Source organism: Macaca fascicularis, chromosome 10 (assembly GCF_037993035.2).
Source record: "Macaca fascicularis isolate 582-1 chromosome 10, T2T-MFA8v1.1".
Taxonomy (NCBI): domain Eukaryota; kingdom Metazoa; phylum Chordata; class Mammalia; order Primates; family Cercopithecidae; genus Macaca; species Macaca fascicularis.
Window position 1 is genome coordinate 98,158,832 of NC_088384.1, and position 21,549 is coordinate 98,180,380.

At 45.9% G+C, this 21,549-nt stretch overlaps 1 protein-coding gene across 21 annotated transcripts in view; it reads right to left on the minus strand.

Moving 5' to 3' along the window:
- Positions 1-9,957: 9,957 nt before the first annotated feature.
- The window catches only part of PTPRT (protein tyrosine phosphatase receptor type T), a 1,114,889-nt gene continuing 1,103,297 nt past the window's right edge, over positions 9,958-21,549 (minus strand). For all 21 annotated transcript variants that reach the window (XM_074003238.1, XM_005569031.5, XM_005569028.5 and 18 more), the window contains 4 exons: positions 17,274-17,399; positions 16,235-16,398; positions 13,039-13,174; positions 9,958-12,086 (listed from right to left, as the gene is read on the minus strand). In XM_074003238.1, coding sequence (XP_073859339.1) covers positions 12,033-12,086; positions 13,039-13,174; positions 16,235-16,398; positions 17,274-17,399 — 480 coding nt within the window. In that variant the 3' untranslated portion in view covers positions 9,958-12,032. The remainder of the gene's footprint in view (positions 12,087-13,038; positions 13,175-16,234; positions 16,399-17,273; positions 17,400-21,549) is intronic.

Here is a 21,549-nt window from a genome sequence, read left to right on the forward strand (position 1 = left end):
TTCTTGACCTTGCCATGCCTCACCTTAATAGAGAAACAGATTCATCTTCTGTCTCAGCACATGTATCTGTTAGTCTCCTCATCATTCAAAAGGAAATACTAATTCACTTTCTGGCTCAGCTGGCTCTTAAACTCGCGCTCCAAATTCAACCAGCAACTCAGAATAGCTATTTCACCGGTTCTGGGCTAAAAGCCTCTAGCTCATGGGTACTCAGAGAGAAGAGAAAACTTGTTTATATAATACTTAAGATTCTGAAAACCTACACCTGGCTTAGGTCTGACTTGCAGAGAGCCGTGTAGCTGGGCCCCTTCATTTTGGTCTTTCAGTGAAGAGCTTTCACTGAATTGTTCTATGGCGTGAGGCCATGAGTCTTCAGGGAGAGGAATCCATTGTGTCAGTGAAGGATGTTGTTGAAGCCATTATTTATTAAGGGGACTCATGAAAAAAATTTCTTCTAAGCTCTATAGCAGGAATATTTTCTATTTATTCTGATCAAGGGATTATTTTTCCCTTTTGGACATTGACTAATTGACTGTGTTCCCCTTTTGTGGGAAATGGGCAGTGCTGCTTTTTCAAACCTCTTGATCCAGGTATATGGCAGGTCTTGGGGTATGACCCTGTTCCTGGCATCATCTTATCTGTTCTGCCTGGATTTTCTTATGTTCTTCTCACCTCTTCTTTTTATATAATTGGCCTTTCTAGGTATCAAAGTAATATAACATTTATAAAATATAGAAAATTATAAAGAACAAAAATTACTTGTGTTCCCTATGATGAAAGATAACCACTGTTAATATACTGGTGTAGTTTTTCATACATTCATATATTCAATTTATTTTCTCTATGCATCTGTACTTCTCTGTATATTTCTCTATTCCTGTACTCCAAATGTCCTTGAATAACTAGTTAAATTTTGTTCCAATGCCTTTTCAATAGACTGGGAAAACTGATGCCCTCCTCAGTTTATGTTAATTTCCAGGGGGTTATAATCCCATGCTCTTCTCTGTCTCCAGTTGTTCCGTTTGTGAGTATCATCTCCCTGTGGGTGCCATGTCTCTACTGCATGTCAATGATGAGTCCAGGCTCAGTCCTTGCATTAAATTTCAAGAGAAAGCCACTCAGGCCAAGCCTTTGTTGAGTCTTGTTGCATATCCTAGAGATTAAGTGGTCAAAAAACTTCTGAAATTAACTAATGTGGTTTCTTTATCTCACCAGCTGCTTCTGCTTCTATTCCTATTCTTTTCTTCTTGCCACCTGCAAACCCTGTCAGAGGGAATCAAATCCCTCTTCTTGACTTCTGCATGGTATGTTGTTGACCTTATCCCGTGTCTCCAGGAATCTGAGGGCTTCTAGATCCCCTGGAGTTCTGACGGAAGGCTTGAGCCTTTGGAATTAAAGGAAGATCTTAAATCAAACCAGAGCTACCAATCAAGGTGCTCCTAGGTCTGACATGGGCTCACACTCCAGGTCTAGCCACACAGGAAGGCCAGGCTAGGACCTACCTGGACAGCCAACAGACATATAAAGAGAGCTGTGCCACTATTATCAGTCTCGCTCCAGGATGGCAGCACATAGGGTGGGATGTCCCTCACAGATAACGTTGATCCTTAGTATCACTGTGAGAACACAGGACTTGAAGCACCCAAAACAGCTTAGCTTCAAGTTCAGGGGTACTATGGGGGTGTCAAGGAAGATAAGGGATATTTATTTAAGCATATTTCCATGGAAGTATGACAACTGTATGCTGTTAAGTGAGAAGAAGCAGGTCTCAGAGTATATATTGGTTGATACCACCTACGTAGAAAATGTGTATGTTTATGCATAGAAAGGTCTGGAATGGCATAAAAATATTAACAGGTACCTTTGAGAAGTGGGAACTTTCACCTTTTGCCTTAAATAATTTTACATTGAGTCCTTTCAAGTGAGTATGTGCTACTTTTATCATAACACTTTAAAAGCAATTTCCATTTTGGGGAAAAATGATATGTCCTAAAGTATTTTTTTTTAAGTAGGAGTTATTTAAGATTTTTTTCCTTCTTTCTAGTTTTCTTTCTCCAGTGTCATATATTACATTTGTGGCCAAAGAATAAATGTAGCAGGCAGACTAAGTGAGATTAATATGACCGAGGACAAGGTGACAAGATAATTAGCCGGCTGGACACCAGGTTCTCCACATCGTACCCAAGCTGGGAAGCACATGTTCTCTAGACTCTGTGGCCTGGGAGGCCTGGTGAGCCATCTAAGTTCCTCAGGCAGAAGAGCTCTGCCAGGGTTCCCAAGGCTGCAAGAGAACAAGGTGAACCCTGCGCTCCACCCCTACGGCTTGCGTTTCCAGCTCAGGCTGTATCTGGACACATACAAAGAATTTGGGAACCAGTAAACTCCAAGGAGTCAGGTTCTAGTTATTTCTTCTGCTCATCCAGAAGAAAATAGAGGACATATACATCCAACTGAGAGGTTGGCAGCCTCATGTCCCAGTTTGAGCACTGGTTTGTCCCAGTTCCTTTTGGGCTCGTATCTGTTCCCCTCTAATAACAACAGCATTAAAAATAGTGCTTGCCTAATTTTAGCATGTTTTACAATCACCTGGGGCACTTGCTGAACATGTAGATTCCTAGCTCCTATCCTGGACCTATTGAATCAGACTCTATATGTTGAGTAGTTTCCCTGGTGTAATGATGTAGGTGACCCATGGATTACACTCTGAGATTATAGTGTTAAAGTGTGCATCAGACACCATTGGTTTCATACCTAAGCTCAGCGTTTTTTTTTTTTTTTTTTTTCCTTTTGAGACAAGGCATCACTCTGTTGCCCAGGGTGGACTGCATGGTGCAGTCTCAGCTTGCTGCAGCCTCAACTTCTCAGGCTCAGGCAATCCACTCACCTCAGCCTCCTGAGTAACTGGGACTACAGGTGTGTGCCACCACGCCTGGCTAATTTGTTTGAACTTTTTGTAGAGATATGGTCTCATTATGTTGCCCAGGCTGGTCTTTAACTCATGGGCCTAACTAATCTCCCACTTTGGTCTTCCAAAGTGCTGAGATAACAGGTGTGAGCCACCATGCCTGGCCAACCTCAGTATTTTCTGGAAAATTGAGAAGAGGGGTCTATGTCAAGAAGCAGAATCCCTGCCCCTTGATTCTGAGTATTCCATGTAACTAGCTGCGTCCAAGGGGATGTTGCAGATATGATTCAAGCAAAGGTATGGCAAAATATATATGTGATTGGACTTTCTCTCATGCTCCTGCTATTATCATGAGGAGCATATGCACAGGCTACCTCGTTGGTGCCAGGAGGAGGGTAAAGAAAATAAGGTGCAGGGATATAACAGTTCACATGCCCCAGCGAAGCCTTGCCTAGAATAGAGCCCTTAGCCAACACGTGAATGAGCCTAGCTGAGATTAGCTGAGCTCAGCCTAGATCAGTTGAGTCTCAGGTGGCTGCTATCAAATAATATTTTTGTTTCAAGTTACTGAGTTTTGGGTGGTTTATTATGCAGCCATAGCTAGCTGATACATTTAGGCAACTTGTTAGCAACGCAGACCCTGAAATTGTGATTCTCTGGGCTTAGGAATCTGTATGTGTAACAAACTTCACAGTGATTCTGATGCCGGTGCTCTATGAACCACACTTGAGAAACACCACTTTACACCCAACCCTTTTACTAGCTCAATGTGCAGTCATGGAAAATCCCCTGATATTTCTGAGCCTCAACTTTTTCATCTGCAAAGAGGGAATAATATGTATTTCCTGTGATGTAAGGATTAACTTAAATATAAAGAAACCTAGCTGATAATATTTTTTTTCTCCTCCTCCTTCAGCTTGTCCCCACCTCATCCCTACCCAACCTCAGGAAGACACCAGTACGAATATCTTAGGAAAACATGAATCTCAGGGTCACAGCTTTATTGTATAGATTTTTAAACACAGCCATATTACAAACATTGTCAGGGAACATTTACAAGAATAAATAAGATGGACTTGCAGGTGTAAAAAGATTACACTTCACTGTAATGTACAGTCAAAAAATATATCTGATATTCATTGACCTGACATTATTTACCTTCTGCTTTTTTAAGCTAGAATTGAAAAGAAAAAAAAAAACATTGACAGCACAGTGCTGGCTTTTTTAAAAAGTTGATTTATTTTGTTTTCTCTTCTCATACGTGCTTTATCTATCAAACACCCAAACTGTACAAGTGCAGGCCATTGGGATTCATGGAGGAGGCTTCAAACAATGTGGAGACTTTGGTCTCATGCAATATCATATGCCCAGTGGATGTGAAGATGTCAGCCTCCCTGGAGTTGAGCGGGAACCTTGGGATAGCCTGTGAGGGTGTTCAGAAGCCAAGGCAATGGTAGAGGCCACAACTCTTTGTCTTTGATTGGCTAGTAGAATGTAGGGTGAAAAGTGCTTTTGAGTCTGATTACCAATGTGGGTTAACCTGGATTTACATGGGCTAACTCAGGATCCACCTGGTGATGAAATGTGTGCACTGGAAATGATTATAATCATGTGTAAATTGAGTTACTGTGCTTTTGCTTTTGCAATCTGCTCCAACAGGCCTTGAATAGGGAGTGGGGTAGAAATAACCTCTGGAGATAATGTATATGGCAAGCAAAGCCCTGGTCTGTGTCCTGCTTGGACCTTCACTGGTTTTGGCTGTCACTCATGGCCCTTTTGGTCAGTGGGTCTGAGTTATGGCTGCTCTCATCAGAGATCTACGTGGGTATTGGGTCTGTGGCAAAGTGGCTGTTCCCTATGGTTTGCTGTTTGGTGATAACCAGAATGCATCAGCCCAATATATGCAGCCACAAGAGCATGTTGGCCTGCTCAGTGAGGAGACTTGGACGGGGGAGCAGGGGGCTTCAACCTGTACAGACCAAACACTCTACTTGGATTTGTGCTCTACAGGTATGAATGAGTTCAAATGTGATTCCAGCTCCACAAGATCTCACCCATCTAGAATGGAAGTGACCTGAAATCCATTTCAGCAATGCTCCTCTTCCCTTTAAAGAGACACCTGGCATTTTTTAGACAGCTGCCGAGATGGGCAGCTTACCCTCTCTGGCAGACAGCAGGTCTTCCTTACAGCTATTAAGTTTCACTCATGGGTCCTAGTTATACTCAGAGGAGTGACCTGGGTCTAGCAAACTGTGCTTGACTTCATCCAAGAATCAGCAGACCTATGGAGTATATGGACACCGTATTCTGCCTGATGCCTCAGAAGCCTGATTTTACATGGAATGACACCACTTTGCCCTCTGAGCCTCCAGAATGCCCTGGGGGCTTTGACCCAAAGAACACCTGATAGTATTCATCTTCCATGGGAGATACAGGGACAGGGTGGGCACTGAGAGTTTGTTGGACCATCATAGAGAAGGTCTACTGATTTGTATTCATAAGCCCAAAGGCACTGAAGTAATTGTACAGAGACTAAATTTGTAATTTTGGCAGGTTACTTCCTATGACCCTTTCTCCTCTACATCCAAGAGTCCTGCTCACTAAGGAACCATGAACTACATTAATTACCCTGAGCTCCAGGCTTTTATACTGATACTTTTCTGTCCAACACTTCAAGGCCACCAGACACTCATTCTCTGAACATTCCAATCAAGGATCAGAGTCCACATCCCACCACCCAGAGCAGTTCTCAGATACAGAAGGAAGCCCCATAACGATCCAGCCCCTAAAAGTCTTCCCAACAGATTCTCTTTCATCCTGAGCCCTTTTACTTCCCTTGTATGTGTCCCAGTGGACCACCACTGAGCTCTTAGATAGGTGGGATGCTAGGTTTGGAGGCTACCATTGTGAGTGCTGATGCCTCCTTTTAGAGACCTAACATTCATGGGTGGATTTCAGTTGGTGAATGTAGCCCCTTTGATGACCTTTTCCCATCTTTTCTAGAGGTGGGATGCAAAAGACTGGCTTGATCTCTACAAGACAACTGTATAGTCAGTGCCATGCAAAAGCCCATCCCTGGTTACTAAAAATCTAGAAGAGTCTGCTCATGTGCACAAATATGGCTTAGATGTCTTTCCTGTGCTTCTGAGGATCAGATCCATGATCCTGAAAAATGTGTCAGAAGAAACTAGGGCTAGAACAGCTCCCCCCACGCTCCACCACTAACCTCTCTCCCTGTTGTTCAGACAGTCTATGACCTCAAAGGCAGATCCCTGCAAGAGGAAGCCAAGGTCTTGCATTCTATCACTTCTAGACATGTATACATGGAAAACCTCCAACAGAGAACCCTTGCATGGGAGCTTGTCTATCAGCTTGTCTCTTCTAGTTGGATTTACTTTTCCTATTTCCTTGTTTTACTTGGCTGTGATTCAAAGCTGGTCATAGAGTGAGAAGGAGCTCACACTGTTAAGTAATGAGGAAGGCAAGTCAGGGATTTGAGATGACGTGACTATCCATGTTTATGTTTTTTTTCTTCCACCCTCCAGTTGGGTTGACCATTTTTTTTCCCCTGGGGATCCTGGCCCAGCACAACCTGTTGACATGACTTAGGACCAGTATCGTGTTCATGCTTCCTCTTGGGCTCACCCGTGTCTTCCATAGTGTTACTCCTGATTTAGCTTGGTGCTGATGACCTGTTTACCCAGCCCAGCGGTGGCCAGCTGCAGCCTAAGGAAGGGTGGCTTTCTTCATTCTGTCCCGAGGCAGTGAGGTACCAGGGAATTATCATTTCCTTCAGTGTCTCTGGATCTGGGTAGGGTAGTCACTCCTGCAGAGATAACAGGATAAGGGCCTGGCTGCTATTCCCTGGGCCTCACTTCTGTTGTGTAGAGCAGTCTTACTGGACTGACACCTCTATGTACTCTAAGGGGTTCCCACCAGCGCTGAGGGAATGTAGATCCTGCTGAGGACATACAGCAAGAGCTAGTGTGGCAATGGGGAGTGGAAGATGAATAAACATGATGGGTCAGAGGGAAATTCATCATCTTTTGCCCCAGACACTGAGATTTGCCCTTGCTCCAACTGGCTCTGCCAAGCTGTTACCCATCCTTTGTCCAGCTATGTCACAGAAGTGACCACTTCGCTAAATAAATCATCTGCATCCTTGGTTCTGAGTATTCATTGGGTTCCAGTTTCCTGGCCTTGCCTTCCTGTTTTCCTGCCTAAAGTGCTCTGAATCTACCCCTTCTAATGTTGATGAGGGTCCTTTTTTCATGTATGTTTTTACATTAATTGGTTGGCCCAACACTCTATGGCCAAGAAATGGCAGGGTTGGGATTCAAACTAAAGACTGAGCTCTGTCTACCACAACCCCATGCCTTACCCAGGAATTAATTGTGCCACAGTAATCTCGGTTTCCTAATAGTGCTCTCTCCAAGGTGCTATGTGCTGTAGGCAACCAGTAAGTATATGTGGCCAGGGTAAAGCGAGGAGCCTTCCAGACCCCAGCTGCTCATGAAGTGTGTCCTCAGACTTGCCCACATTAGCAACCATGTGACTCCACTTGGACAACAGGCACCACTTTCCAGCCTAGCATTCAGGAATCTGCTGAGTACAGCTGTGTCCAGCCTCTCCTTTCCTTTTAGGGTTTTGTGGGCTCATCCTTCTCCACGCCAGATGAGCAAATCCTCATCATTCTAGTGTGAGTCAATGGGTTCCTTCCAGCACCCAACTGGAAGATACCTGAGTTGAGGTCCACTCATGAACAGTGAGGTCAGAGCATCTGCACACCAAAGGAGCTGCCTAGGAGAAGGTCAGTTGGTCTTGATCTTGCCTGTAATTGGCTCTGGGAGGCAGCAGGGTCACTGCTCCTAGAGTCAATTCTAGGGTCAAGTTCAAGACCAGCTGACCCAGGGTCCGTCATAGTGAGGTGAACAGAACAGAACAACATGAGGAACAGAGCACATTTTTTTTTGAAATATTCATACAGTCATATTAAAACCAACCAGGCTAAATCAGAAAGTGGAATGCAAATTTTGCATGAATTGTTAAAGTAAAACATGAGACTATGAAGGAATTTTAAGCTTACTGTTGTTTGCTTTGAGCTGTATCCACTGAGATAGCTGTTCCACTCTAGTCTCTTCTGTTACGGATAACCCCCTGGGAAAAATGTGAGATACAATGGTGGAAAAATAGTCTCTGTAGTGAGAAAAAACCAGTTTAAATCCTGGTTCTTTCACTCACTAGCTATGGAACTGTGGGCAAGTGATTTCTCCCCTAGGAGCCTTACTTTCCTCATCAGTAAAATGGTGACAATCACAAACCCTCCTTTAGAATGTTGGAAGAATTTAATGAGCTCACACATTACAGTCCCCAGCATAGGGTCTGTTGGTTCCTTTGCAGGCCACACCCACAGAGAGGGCCAGCACTAAAAGCAAGCTGTCCCTTTCCATTCCCACAAAGGCCTACTGTGGCCTTCTAGAGAACCAAGAGCCCCTGGTTGGCCTAGATTCTTCACCCCAGAAAGGACGCAATGTTGGAGTGCAGCTAAGATACATCCTGTAGCTATCTAGGCCATAAACACACACAAATGGAGAAAGTTCCTGGGCTTCTCTTTACTTCCTTGCATCTTCTCCAAACAGGGTTCACATCTATGAGGTGAGAGCTCCTGTTGTAAAGACTCAGAGAGCACTAATAATATTTTCCTCTCCTCACGACAGGCTGAGCTCACCCTGTAAATGGGGTGGGGTGGGGAGATCCCCTGGGGGAGGTTGTGGTGACTCCAGAGATTTCCTGGGTAAAGGAAAATGTTCAAATTCCTGGGCACTGGTGCCCCATCTCATCCAAGCCTTGCCACATCCTTGTCTCATGGGATCTTAGGAAGTCATCCCCATCTGTGAGCCTCAATTTCTTCCTGTGTGCACTGGCTTAAGACCTATTCACTGCCTTGCTTTCTTTGGAGAATGGTTGGGTTGTGGGAAAACAAGGGGATGAGCTGGGGGAATCATCACTGGTCCTTGCTGGGTTACCCCACCATGGCCTGATATATATATATATATATATATATTTTTTTTTTTTTTACAAGTTTCTTTCTTCTTAAAGTCACACTTTAAATTCCTACCATTTAAAATGATAGAAACTGCTGTCATGTTTATCTGCCAGCTATTACACCCCTTCCTGAGCAGAAAAAAAAATGTTAGGATTTGTGTTAAATAGCTCTCCCTCCACCCTCATGCTGTCTGGATGTACCAAGATCTGAGATAATAGCCTACAGCAGGTGGATTTGCCATGCTCCAGGCTCCTTGCAGGCTGGGGAAGGCCAGCTGGGGCAGTGGGCTGGAGCCAAGGGAGGCCAGCAGGCCCAGTGTGGGTGGGTCCCCGGGGTCTGCTGAAATACACCTGGGGAGAGGCTCATCAAAGGGAAAGAGCAAGTTCATCGCGGGGTTCCTTTGCTTGCCTTTGCTTTGAGGCTCTTCCTTTTGAACCTCTAAAGTGACAGCCCTTCCTTGATCAAGTCTGGTGTCCCTGGACTTCTAGACAGCTCCAGAGCCCATGCCAATGGAAGCCACTTTTGTGGGCTCCTTTCATGTTCCATCCTCATGGGCCTGGAGATCTGGGTTGGTGACCCTGCTCCGTGGTAAAGCAGAGACCCTGGGTTTCTCATAGAATCCGAGTCTCATGATCCACTGTATATTTAGTTCCAGCAACAAAACAGTGAGCAGACAGACAAAGAGATGTGATATTAAAAAGTACACACTTAAGGGAATGTTTTCACAGTGTCTGATGAAAGTAAAAGAGGCAGCCCCATTGGTCAGAGGGAGTCTTTGCCAACACGAAGCTGAGTACATCTCTCTAAAGCTCCGTGGACTCCTTGTTTCCAATAGGACAAAGTCTGCACTTGCGATGGGCCTCTCTCTCCTGGACCCTGGCTCATCCCTGCTGCTCCGCCTGTTGTGCTGTGCCCGCACTGGGCTGGCCTCCCCCAGACTGCTCCTCCCGATGCCTTTTCACATTTCTTTGCCATTGCACATATGGATCCCTTTGCCTGAGTTTCCTTTTTGTTCTTTTTCTACCTGTTAAGACCCAGCAGGAACGGATGTCCCCTTCTCCAGGAAGCCCTAGGTCAAAGAGACTTTCTTGCTCCTAGGCTCATGGAACACTCATCCACTCCACACTACTGCACCGTGGTTCAATTTCCCCAGCATACAGTGGGCTCCTGAGGGCCAAAGCTGTGCCTTCTTGGGTTCTCTGCCCCTCATGCCCTGTCTGGGGCTAGACCAGCCTTCAAGATGGAGCTTCCTCGGTCCCAGCCCACCTGAGGCTGTCAGATACTGGGCCTAAGCACTGGCTAGAGATCAAGATCGAGAGTGTCCCTGGCTGGTCCCTTCATAGCCTGAGGGAACAGGGAATTGTTTTTACTGACTAAGAAATTAGATGAGACTGGCTTTCCTGGGGAGCTGGGAATGTGTTACTAAAATATATATGAAATTCTGGGCTTCCCAGAAGAACTGGCATCAGGAAGAAAGTACTAAATTTCCATTTGTAGAGGAGTTCTCTGCTCAGAAGTTTCTGGCCTTATTTTCCCTCCATAAAATAACTGCTTGACTTAGAGAACATGAGAAAAACAGCACAGAGAAGTCTCACTGCCATTACCTGCCCCTTTGGAACCCAGGATTTCAACACTGAGGAAGGTGCCTGGGTTTCCTCATTGGAGGAGATGATCAAATGGGGATGGTAACAAGCCAGTAGCTCTCTCCTGGGGGTTCTAAGGACTGAGTGGAATGTCCTGTGGAAAGTGCCAAGCATGATCCCTGGCATACAGTAGAGACTTAGCAAATGTTGGTTCCCTCTCACTGACTCACACTTTGGACAAGACCCTAGATCTCCGGGCCTGATTCTCTTGACCTATTTTAAATCAAAGTATAATGGGCTCCACAATGGCCTTTTTCAAGGTGGCTGCTGGGTTTCTTTAGGAAGGAGTTCAAATTTGGAGAGCCAAATTATGCCCAAAGCTGGTGCTCTATCTGCCCCAGAAACCAAAGGGACCATCTTCAGGCTCGCCCATCTCTCCCTTGCTCAGTGGCATGCTGTCCCAGGCTGGGAGCTTTTAAGGACATTGCCAGGAAAAAATAAAAGGCCCGAGAGATTTGTCTTAGAGGTACACACTCAAACTCCCCCGCCCCTTTCTTTTTGACACAAGAGACTAAGATTTTACACCCCTCAAAAGAAAGTTTCTTTTCACATACACTTTGGAAAATAATCAGATCTTGTTTGTCTCTTCCAAAGAAAGCTACCACCAAAGAGACACACGGGTTACATCCTACAGGTCAGCCTGAGTCCTGCCCCGGGGAGGTGGTCCCTTTTTACAAAGACAAGGAGGAGCAGAGAAGTTCCCTGCAGTTCCACCCTCTCCCACTGACCACACAAAAAAGCAAAGAACACCTTTATCAAAGAGTGCTGTGGACACAGCTGGCCGGCCAGTGAATGCTGGACAGTCAAGGCCCAGGCTGGGGAAGGGGTACAGAATGGTTGTGGGCCAAGCCCCATGCAGGTTAGGTGTGAGGATGGGGGCCTCTCTTGTGACCTAGGGAACATTGTAAGGTCACACTGGTCCAGACTGCAAATGTCTGGTGCCAGAGGCCCCTGAAGGAGGTTGCAGGGGGCAGCAGAGCAGTGACCCCCAAGAGCCCCAATCTTTTCCATGACATGGAGGAGCAGAACACACATCTCCTCCACTCCCAAGGAGAAGGAAGGCAGGGGAGCTTCCCATTCCCCAGCACCTGCACAGTCGGCTTGCCACGAGATCCACAAACTCAGAACAAAAGCAGGAGGTCTGGGAGCCAGAAATCCAAGGCCTTGCTTGTGGGTGTACTTCTGCTTGGGCCCGTGGCTGTGGCTGGTTAGGTTGAAAAGGAAGCCTGGGCCTTTTGGAGCAGCATCTCCCACAGCAACAGGAGACCCCTCAGAAGGTGCAGAGCCCCCCGTGGAACACAGGGCCACCAGTCTTCTCCTTGGAGTCAGGCAGGGTGCCACCACCTCGGAGCCCCTGAGCCCAGTTACTGCCATTCACACAAAAGGGGGTTTGGTCACAGCAGCCTCTGGACTCCGGCAGGTTCCCCATCCCACTGAGCTAAAAGGAGCTTAAGTATTCCAGTGCCACCTCGTATACAAATTTATACTGTTCCTGAGAGGCGGAGAGGAGGAGAGGCAGAGAGGGAGAAGAGGAGACAAGAGAGATGAAAAAGGAAAGGGAAAATGCATTTAGTTTAGAGATACAGAGTTTGGAGAAAACTTTATCTACATCCACATTATGTCAACTCAAAATTACCCCTATCTGGACATCCTTCAAAATTCCGCTTGACGGCTGCTTCTACCCAGGCTTCCTCGAATGCCCAGCTGGCATCATTCCCTTTCTTTTTTACTGTTTTGTACAACAGTGCTTCTCAAACTGTAATGTGCATACAAGGCAGCCAGAAATCTTTTTAAAATGCACATTCTGATTCAGTAAATCTGGAGTGGGGCGCAAGATTCTGCATTTCTAACAAGCTCCCAGGTAATGATGCTGCTGCTGGTCTGTGACCCACGTGCTAATAGGGCCTCATTTTGACTAAGACCACACCTGGAGTAGGTTTAAAGACATATTAAAGCTCCTCGTGCATGGTGCAGTGGCCCAGCATGGTACCGGCCGGGTCTTACCATCAGGGGCTTGGCCCGCACGCCCTCTTTGCCGCACTTGCCTCCACAGTGCTCTCTACTGCAAATGCTCTCTATTGTAAAAATTAGCATAAATTAATTGGAATATAATTAGACAGAAGTGAAAGCATACTTCACATTCTACTAATCCAGAATCCATTCCTTTAAGCCTGAATTAACGACACTGTCTTAAGGAATGGGCAGAAAGTGAAGCAAAGTAGGTGTAGCAGGATTAATAATTGGATTTTCCTGCAAGAAAGAAAAGTTGGGGAGGTTGGAAGGGGAAAACACAGGGCAGATAACGGTGCATATCAAGGGCACAGACTGCAGGTATATAATCAGCAGCCAGCTGTTGAGTGATTTTACTATTTGATGTCATTTTCTCCAGGTCAAGGGAACTAGTCAGCCCCTGGCTGTTGGAGAACAGTCCTTGGGATACTCACCAGGGTCTCCACCATGTTGGATTTGTTGTTACGCAGTGTTTTCACGATGTGGAACACGTCAATGATGTTTTGCTGCTGGATCATCTCACACACACTGCAGATGGCACAGAAGGTTCCACTACGGCCTCCCCCGTTTCTAAACACAGAGCAAAGAGGTGAGCCATGTTCCTAGGTCCCTTCCAGGCACCTGATGATTCTAAAGGTACATCAGTAGAAATAGGGATCAGCTGCCTGGGCAGATACAAGGCAAGGCAATGAATGGTGCAGGCTTTAGCCTGAGCCATGAGTTATGGTTTGACTCTGTGCCATTAACTTCCTTTGACCTTGGGCAAGTCACTTCCTCTGTCTGGGCCCCAAGTTCCTCACTCATATAATGAAGGGGTTGGACTAGATGACCTTTGAAAGTTCAATTAGCTTGACGTTTCTTGGTTCTATGAGCATGTTACAGTCACTCGGGGCACACTCACCCAAACGCCAAGGGCAGGACAGTACTGTGTCTTTGTACATGTGACACCTGCATCCTTGCTGATGCTTGCATCCATGTCCAAAAGGATGCTGTGGGTCCACTTAAACATCCAATAAAGACAATGAAAATTTCCAAGTGATTTTCCTACTAGTTCTTCCCATCCTCCACTAAGGACAGCAATACTCTGTTAGCCTAGGGTCAGCCAGCCCAAGCTTGGAGGTAGGAACTTGGAGGGAGGAACTGGGCCTGATAGGCTTTATCTTAAAATGACAGGTGTCTACTATACACCTTGGTTTAAGCAAGATGCTACTGATCTTGAGTCTAGGGATAGAAGGTTCGTGGCAGAGCTATGTCTGTTATTCCTTTCTGAAATTCCATAAGTCATCTTCATGGAAACACCCTTCAAACGCTTTACAGAGAGTCCCTGTAGGAATATGCCTGATTCAGAACTCCTGGGCATGTTGCCAAGAGCAACTAATGATTTCATGTAATGGTCTGTGTCTAAAGAACATCTGGACGGAAACTAAGGCACTCAGTCAATCTCCCAGATGTTTTATCTACAGGATACGCAGTGACCAGATGTTTCAAGTACAGAGAGTTGCTTTCCATTCCCTGACTGGTGCCTGCATTTCAGGGTCTGTTATGGCGTCTGTGACTCTTGAGAAAACCAAGGTCCCTGTTGGTAGAAGAATGTCCCTGTACCTTCCTTTGGTTCAAACTACTGGCCACCTTGGCTAGAAAGGACATAGATAAAGACACTATTGCAAACGAAAACAAAAACAAAACAAAAACAGGCTAAAAAACAAACATGAGAGAGAGAGAGAGAGTAAGGTCTCCTGCGAAAGAAGATTCTATCATTTCTGAAGCAAGAATAACAGTGTCCAAAGGGAAGAGGTGAGTAGGCACAGGGTCTCAGGGCCTGGTGGTCTGAGACCCTGAAAGATGGGTGCTAAGATAAGGTCACCTGAATGTGTGGGAGGCATCTGGGCATCTGGAGGCAGCAGGGATTAGCTGGCAGGAAACCAGCTGCTAGTTTCTGGGATGTGGGCAGAGCCACCTGGGCTTGGCTGATGCCACCCATCAACCTGACTTGGGACACCACGTAGTGTCTTCCTGAACTCTAGCCTGAGATTTGCTTCCTCTGGAAAGGAATATCTGCTGCAGGTGGTGGCCCTGAAGCTCTGTGTGTGCATCTCTATGTGTCTGTATGTTTAACCTCCTTTAAGCTCTCTGACTTTCCTAACATGTGCATGCACCACCTGTTTGAGAGGGAGAATAATTAGCTGGTTTTGAAAAGATTGACCTCAATTCTGAGGTCAGTCAGATATTATCAGTGCCTCCACTAGCTCCAGAAATATTTGTTCTGAGAAAGAGAAGACCTTGGTTCAAATTTCCTTTAACATAACATTTTTAAAGAGAGAGGCCTTCTCAATGACTTTTCCTCAAATCGTTGAAGTTCTAAGAAGCAAAGTGAGTGACTGTGAATCAAATATTTCACACATAGCTGTTATGGCTGCAGATTTGTTTTGGGTGTCAGACTTCGTAGAACCCTCTGTGGTCACTCTGTACTCCTAGGATAGGTTCTGTGACACTTGCTCTTTTAAGTAATTACATTGACAACATTTGCATATTTGCTACCATGACATTCTTGGTCATGTTGGCAGATAAAGTGTGTTTACTTTCTATTTCATGCCAAAGCACTATAGGGTCTGAAGATTGTCTAATTCCACATACCCATTGAACAGATGAGGAAACTGAGGCTTATAAAATTCAGTGATTTTCTTGACATTGGACCCTTTGTCAGCCACTGTCCTCTCGAGGTCCTGACCTCCACCCCACGTAATGACATCAGAATTCATTAGACTGGACAATGTCCATTCAAAGACAGGAGGTAAAGTCTGCAGTTCACCCCAGCAATGGGGGTATAAACACAGCTGGTCTGGAGCTCACTGTGCCCCTGTGCAATAGTGTTCCCAGAGTCCTTCACATCTGTCTATCAGTCCCTCAGGGCAGTGCCTTTCCCTCATGCTCTTTTTGTCCTGTGATCCCTCTAAACCCATCGTAGAGAAGTAGGCATAGTAGACAAGTCCTTTGGTTTACTCAGAGACAGTGTGGGTTAATCAATGGTGCATTAGCTTAGAGGCCAGGGAATGCAAGCCATAGCCCCACCCTTGATTCCTGATGACCTTACCCTGCCTGCACCTCAGTTTTCTCACTACAAAATGATAATTATCTACTTCACAAATGGATAGAGATGATTCATTTAAAATGTCTGGATTAAATTAAGCTCTCATAATCAACACCTTCCCTTTTCTCTCCTTCTTCTTCTTCCTCGGGAAATAACAAAGGAGGTTCTGGTCAGTGGAACCCACTTTGTCCTGGGTTTTCTTGTGACTATCAGGGCATATCATGCCTCTTATTGGAAAATGGGGCTCACCTTATTATTGCAAGCGTTGGAACATGGTCTGCCACCTCCTCTCATGTTTGTGGAAAGACTACCAGGTTTTGCATCAATCATATGCCATATATTAGTTCAGGACAACAAACTGGCAGCCCTGTTCCATTAAAGGATCATAATTCCTTTGAGTGCACTGCCACTAGCCTTTGAGGGATGTTGAGTTGTGGTATAGCCAGGCCTGCCTAGGACTGGTGTATGTGGCCAGCAGCATCTGCAAGGATGCTTTATCACCCACCATCCTATTGCCCTGGTGACACCTCCCTAGTACTCACAGGCAGTGGACCACAGTGCGTCCCTCCCTCCCGTCATACTGCTCCTGCCACTTCTCCAGTCGTCGGACCACTTTGAGCAGAGAGCGCTTGGAGGGGGGCGTGTCCCGGTAGGCAGGCCAGCCAATGTACTGGAGGTGCTGGACTATACGATAACCATCCTGTGGCTGAGAACAGAGAGGCTGTTAGGGCTGTTCTGGTGGGGATGCCTGGGGACACGCACCTTGCAGATACCCTGGGGACTGCAGCATCATAGTGGAAGACAGACCAAGCGGGATCTAAGCCATGTCCTCATGGGGAGAGTCCCCATGACTACTTCTATTCCTTCATGCACACAGACTCTCTTGCCGTGACTGCCCTGACCCCCTTTTGTACCTAAAAAACTCCTACTCAGCCTTCAAAACCCAATTTAAATGTCCCTTTCTTTAGGAAAGCCTTCCCTGACTGTTGGGCGGAGTTCTTTCTCCCTGAGGCTCATGTGCCAGAACATGTCTCACTTTCTCAATAGACAATGAACTCTGAGCTGAGGGGCAGGGGAGGTGCTGAGCTCCTTTCATCCTGGGCCCCAAGTAGTGACCAAAACTGTGTTAGCAACCATTTCATAGATTGCTAATCTGCCCCTCCCACCCACTACTCTGCTCAGCCAGTGAATATCCTCATGGAAGTAAGTAATCACTTTTCATCTAGGTGTTGGCAGTGCCTGGCCCAAAGCTTATGGGATCCAATCAAAGGCTGCATCAACTCATGCCAGTACAGAGACACAGTGGGGAAGATCTAATGTCTAAGAAGTTTTGTCTACACGGCAGCAAGTGTGTCAGGAAACAGGCAGATGGCAAGTTGGATGTCGCTCGTTGCATCTCTATGTGTTGAAGTCATTGCTGAGTCTGGAGCCGGAATCAGCACAGGCATCACTTCCTCAAGGAAGAAATCATCAGGAGAGCACAACACAGACTCTTGGCTGGCTCAGCGGGATCCTCTCTCAGCAGCCTCCATCTGTCTTGGGGAGGAGGGGCTCAGCAAGCAATGGTGGCCGTGTACTTACCCGGGCCATGTTACAGATGCGGAATATTCTGTGGATGATGTCCTCGTCGATGTCTGCAGAGACGAACTCCACCTGGATGGGCCCGTAGCACCCGGAGGTCTTCTCAGGCCAGTACTGCATACAGAACTGGGATAAGGAAAGAGGTCACAAAAGGAGGTCAAAGGCAAGAGGGTGGGTATCAAAGTCTCATGTATCAACAAGCTTTTCTTTCTTTTCTTTTTTTTTTTTTTTTTGAGATGGAGTATCACTCTTGTTTTCTTGTTGCCCAACCTGGAATGCAGTGGCACAATCTCGGCTCATTGCAACTTCTGCCTCCCAGGTTCAAGTGATTCTCCTGTCTCAGCCTCCTGAGTAGCTGGGATTATAGGCGCCTGCCACCATGCCTGGCTATTTTTAGTAAAGATGGGGTTTTGCCATGTTGGCCAGGCTAGTCTTGAACTCCTGACCTCGAGTGATCCACCCATCTGAGCCTCCCAGAGTGCTAGGATTATAGGTGTGAGCCACTGCGCCCAGCCATCACCAAGCTTTTCTTATGGCTGGCAGGACACATTGACCAGAAAGGTAGAGTATTATGTAGGAAATTAGATTCAGTTTCCCCTTTAGGGACCAGCCACCCACTTTTTCTGGTGTTGAAATATCAAGGCTTTGAGCACAGAAACACTGGGCTTACAAATCTTTGCTATGCTGATTTCAAACCATTTGTTAGGTTTGCTGAACCTGAGTTTCCTCATCTGTAAAATGGGGAGAATAATATCTACCTCTAAGCCCTGCTGTCAGGATTAGATAGAACATGCTAAAGAAAGGGCAAGTACAATCTAGTTTTCTTTTCACCATGCAAATCATGGCAAACTCTTCCTCATTCCAGGAAAACCTTCATAGGGTTCATTCATGATCAGGTCAGAAGTAGTATAAAAAATATAGGGGTTTGACCTCAGGCAGCCTTGGTCCAAATCTGGGCTCTGGTGCTTACTAGCTGTGCAGCCCAGGCCTCAGTTTTCTCATAGGTATAGTGGGGATAATTATGCTTACTTTGCACCGAAAGTTAATGTCACATGGTGCTAACAGATCTTGCCTGTGATTTTTTCTATTTATCTGGAATTGGAAATTAGAACCTACAGCTGAGAGCAAAAGGCAATGATTGACCTTCAGTTTAAGACAGTGGTTCTCAGTTGGAGGCTGTTTTGTTTCCCAGGGGACGTCTGGCAATGTCTGAAGACATTTTGATTGTCACACCTGGGGGTTGCTATGGGCATTTAGTGAGGAGAGGATGCTACTAAACATCCTGCAATGCACAGATTAGCTCCCCCCGAGAGTTATGTGGCCCCAAATATCCATACTGCAGAGACTGAGAAAACCTAGTATAAGATCTTTTTTTTTGAGATGGAGTCTCTGTTACCCAGGCTGGAGTGCAGTGGTGTTATCTCGGCTCGCTGCAACCTCTGCCTCCCGGGTTCAAGCGATTCTCCTGCCTCAGCCTCCCAAGTAGTTGGGACTACAGGCACGTGTGATCATACTGGCTTTTTTTTTTTTTTTTTTTGTATTTTTAGTAGAGACAGAGTTTCACCGTGTTAGCCAGGATGGTCTTGATCTCCTGACCTCATGATCTGCCCACCTTGGCCTGCCAAAGTGCTGGGATTACAGGTGTGAGCCACCACACCTGGCCATAAATTATTCTTTAAGCTTCAGGGGTCATTGAGAAGAAGAGGTGGAGGCTGGGTGTGGTGGCTCACGCCTGTAATCCCAGCATTTTGGGAGGCCAAGGTGGGTGGATCATGAGGTCAGGAGTTCAAGACCAGCTTGGCCAAGATGGTGAAATCCTGTCTCTACTAAAAATACAAAAATAAGCCAGGCATGGTGTCAGGCACCTGTAATCCTAGCTACTCAGGAGGCTGAGGCAGGAGAATCACTTGAACCCAGGAGACAGAGGTTGCAGTGGGTTGAGATCATGCCACTGCACTCCAGCCTGGGCAACAGAGCAAGACTCCATCTAAAAAAAAAAAAAAAAAGAAGGATACCTTGCTGCTTGTACCTTTGTCTCTGTTGAGCCACTAGATAACTTTAGTTGAGGAGAGAATGTTGTGGTAGGGGGTGGGGTGTGTAGCTGCAGAGAAGAGCAAGGCATGCTCCCTCCAGTTCCTGGTTCCCAAGGGGCACAGAGATGGACCCTGCCTAGGTCTGCAGGTCCCATTGCTGGGGTACAGAGGAGAGTCAAGATTGGGGCTGCAGGCTCACTGGCTCACTGAGGACCATGCCAACATGAAGAAAGAGGCCATGTGTTAGACCCTTCATTGGGGGGTTGCCCTGAAGATATAGCCAAGATTCACAAAGACAGACCCCCCAAGGCTTCTGAGAGCAGTTTGGGATTGAGTCTCATCGGGGGGCCTGGGTTCAGGCTACCCCAAGCTTGCAAATAGGGGGCTAGATTGACAGAAGTGACCCATACCCCTACAGATGCAGGGTTTTCATTGAAAGGGGTGCTTGCTCTCTACTTTGTGGCTGAAGAACAGCCATCTCACCCTGAGAAGTCACATGTGAAAATATCTTCATTCTTTTCTTCCTCTAGAACTAGAATTATAAGGGAAGAGCAGTGAGCAGGAAGGATGTAGGAGATGGAAACTCATGTTTCCCACCTTCTTAGCTGTGGATACCCCAAGTTCTAGCTTAGGAACATTCACCTTATAGCAGCAGCTGGCATACTATTGCCCACAGACCAACCCAGCCAGCTGCCTATTTTTGCATATAAAACTTTGCTGAAACACAGCTACACTTATTCATTTATGTATTGTCCACAATTGCTTTCATGCTTCACCCACAGAGTTGGGTAGTTGTAACAAAGACCATATAGCCTGCAAATCCTGAAATATTTCCTATCTGGCTCTTCACAGAAAAAGTTTGGCAACCCCTGCTTTATAGGGTTGTTCTGAGGATAAAGGACATAATTCATGTAAATAAAGCCCTTACACAGTGCCAGGCATGGAATAAGCATTTACTAAATTCCAGTGATTCATACCATTATTGAACCCATCAGTACTCAACAAAAATAATAATGGTAATAGCTATCATATATAAATTTGAAGGATTCTTCTTATCACCCTTGATAAATAGCATAAGTATGCAAGGTTAAGCTTCAGAATGCAATGATGCCTTGCTTTCCTGGCACCTCCACTGGGGGTTAACCAAGCATAGTGAGAAAGGAGCTCTGAGTGTGTGTGTGTGTATGTGTGTGTTGTCGGGGTGCTGGTCACAGAGGCCTCCATGGCTGGACAACCATCTGCTGAGCTGTACAATAATGACAAATCCACAATTTGAACTTCATTTCTCTTTGCCATTGGCTCTTCCGCCTTGCAACCTTCACAGTAATGAGAGACTGGTACAAATAGGTCTATGGTTGGTCAGAGAAACCAGAATTAATCAGAACTGCCCATTAAAAAAATAATTGCCTTTATCACCTGCACTGAATTTAGCGTTCCCAGAGTTTGGCTGTGATCCTGACATGAGGTACATGGATCCAAATCAGGGAAAGCCTATTATCCCCAATATCTTCAGTCTGGAGAGAATGTGGAATGATTTGTCTCTTTTAATAAGATTTCCAGACCAATTTCTCAAGCTAATAGATTCTACTATGCCTCAAACAAGACTCCTATATTTCGGGACCCTTCTCTGCATTCGATTTTCTGGGTCACTCTCTCATAATGCCCAGAGGGCTGGGGAAGGTTGCAGGCTTTTCCAATCCTTAATCAGAGTCATCCTTTCACTTGGGCGCCCTAATTTGTGAGACTACAGCAGCAGCAGGGTGGGTGACATTCAGAAGGGTGATGTGCTGGCATATGCGGTGTTTGAGCTGCTAGGGATCATCAGGGTCTCTCTCTGCAGCCCAGGACATTGCATATACTCTAGACATGGGAAATAAGAGAAAGAAAGCAGAGAGGCCATGTTTTCTCTTCCCACTTACCCTTTGGGGCTCAGAAATGATTCTCATCAACAAGAAATATCCTCTGTGGTTTAGCTCAAGACTGTCCTGGTGTTCAAGTGCTGTGGCTGCACCTGAATGGATGCCACCATTTTGGTTTGCTTATGTTGTATAGCAAAAGGTGGGAAAATGCATTGGGGTTTCTGGATTCCAATCCTGGCTCTATCACTTTCTAGTTGAATGGCTTGGCTACATCTCTTAGCTTTTCCAGTTTGTTATGAGTGGCTGTGAATTTTAATGTCTACTTAGCATAGGGATCTGTATCTAGCAAGCACTCAATAAATGTAAGCTGTGATTATTAGGCAG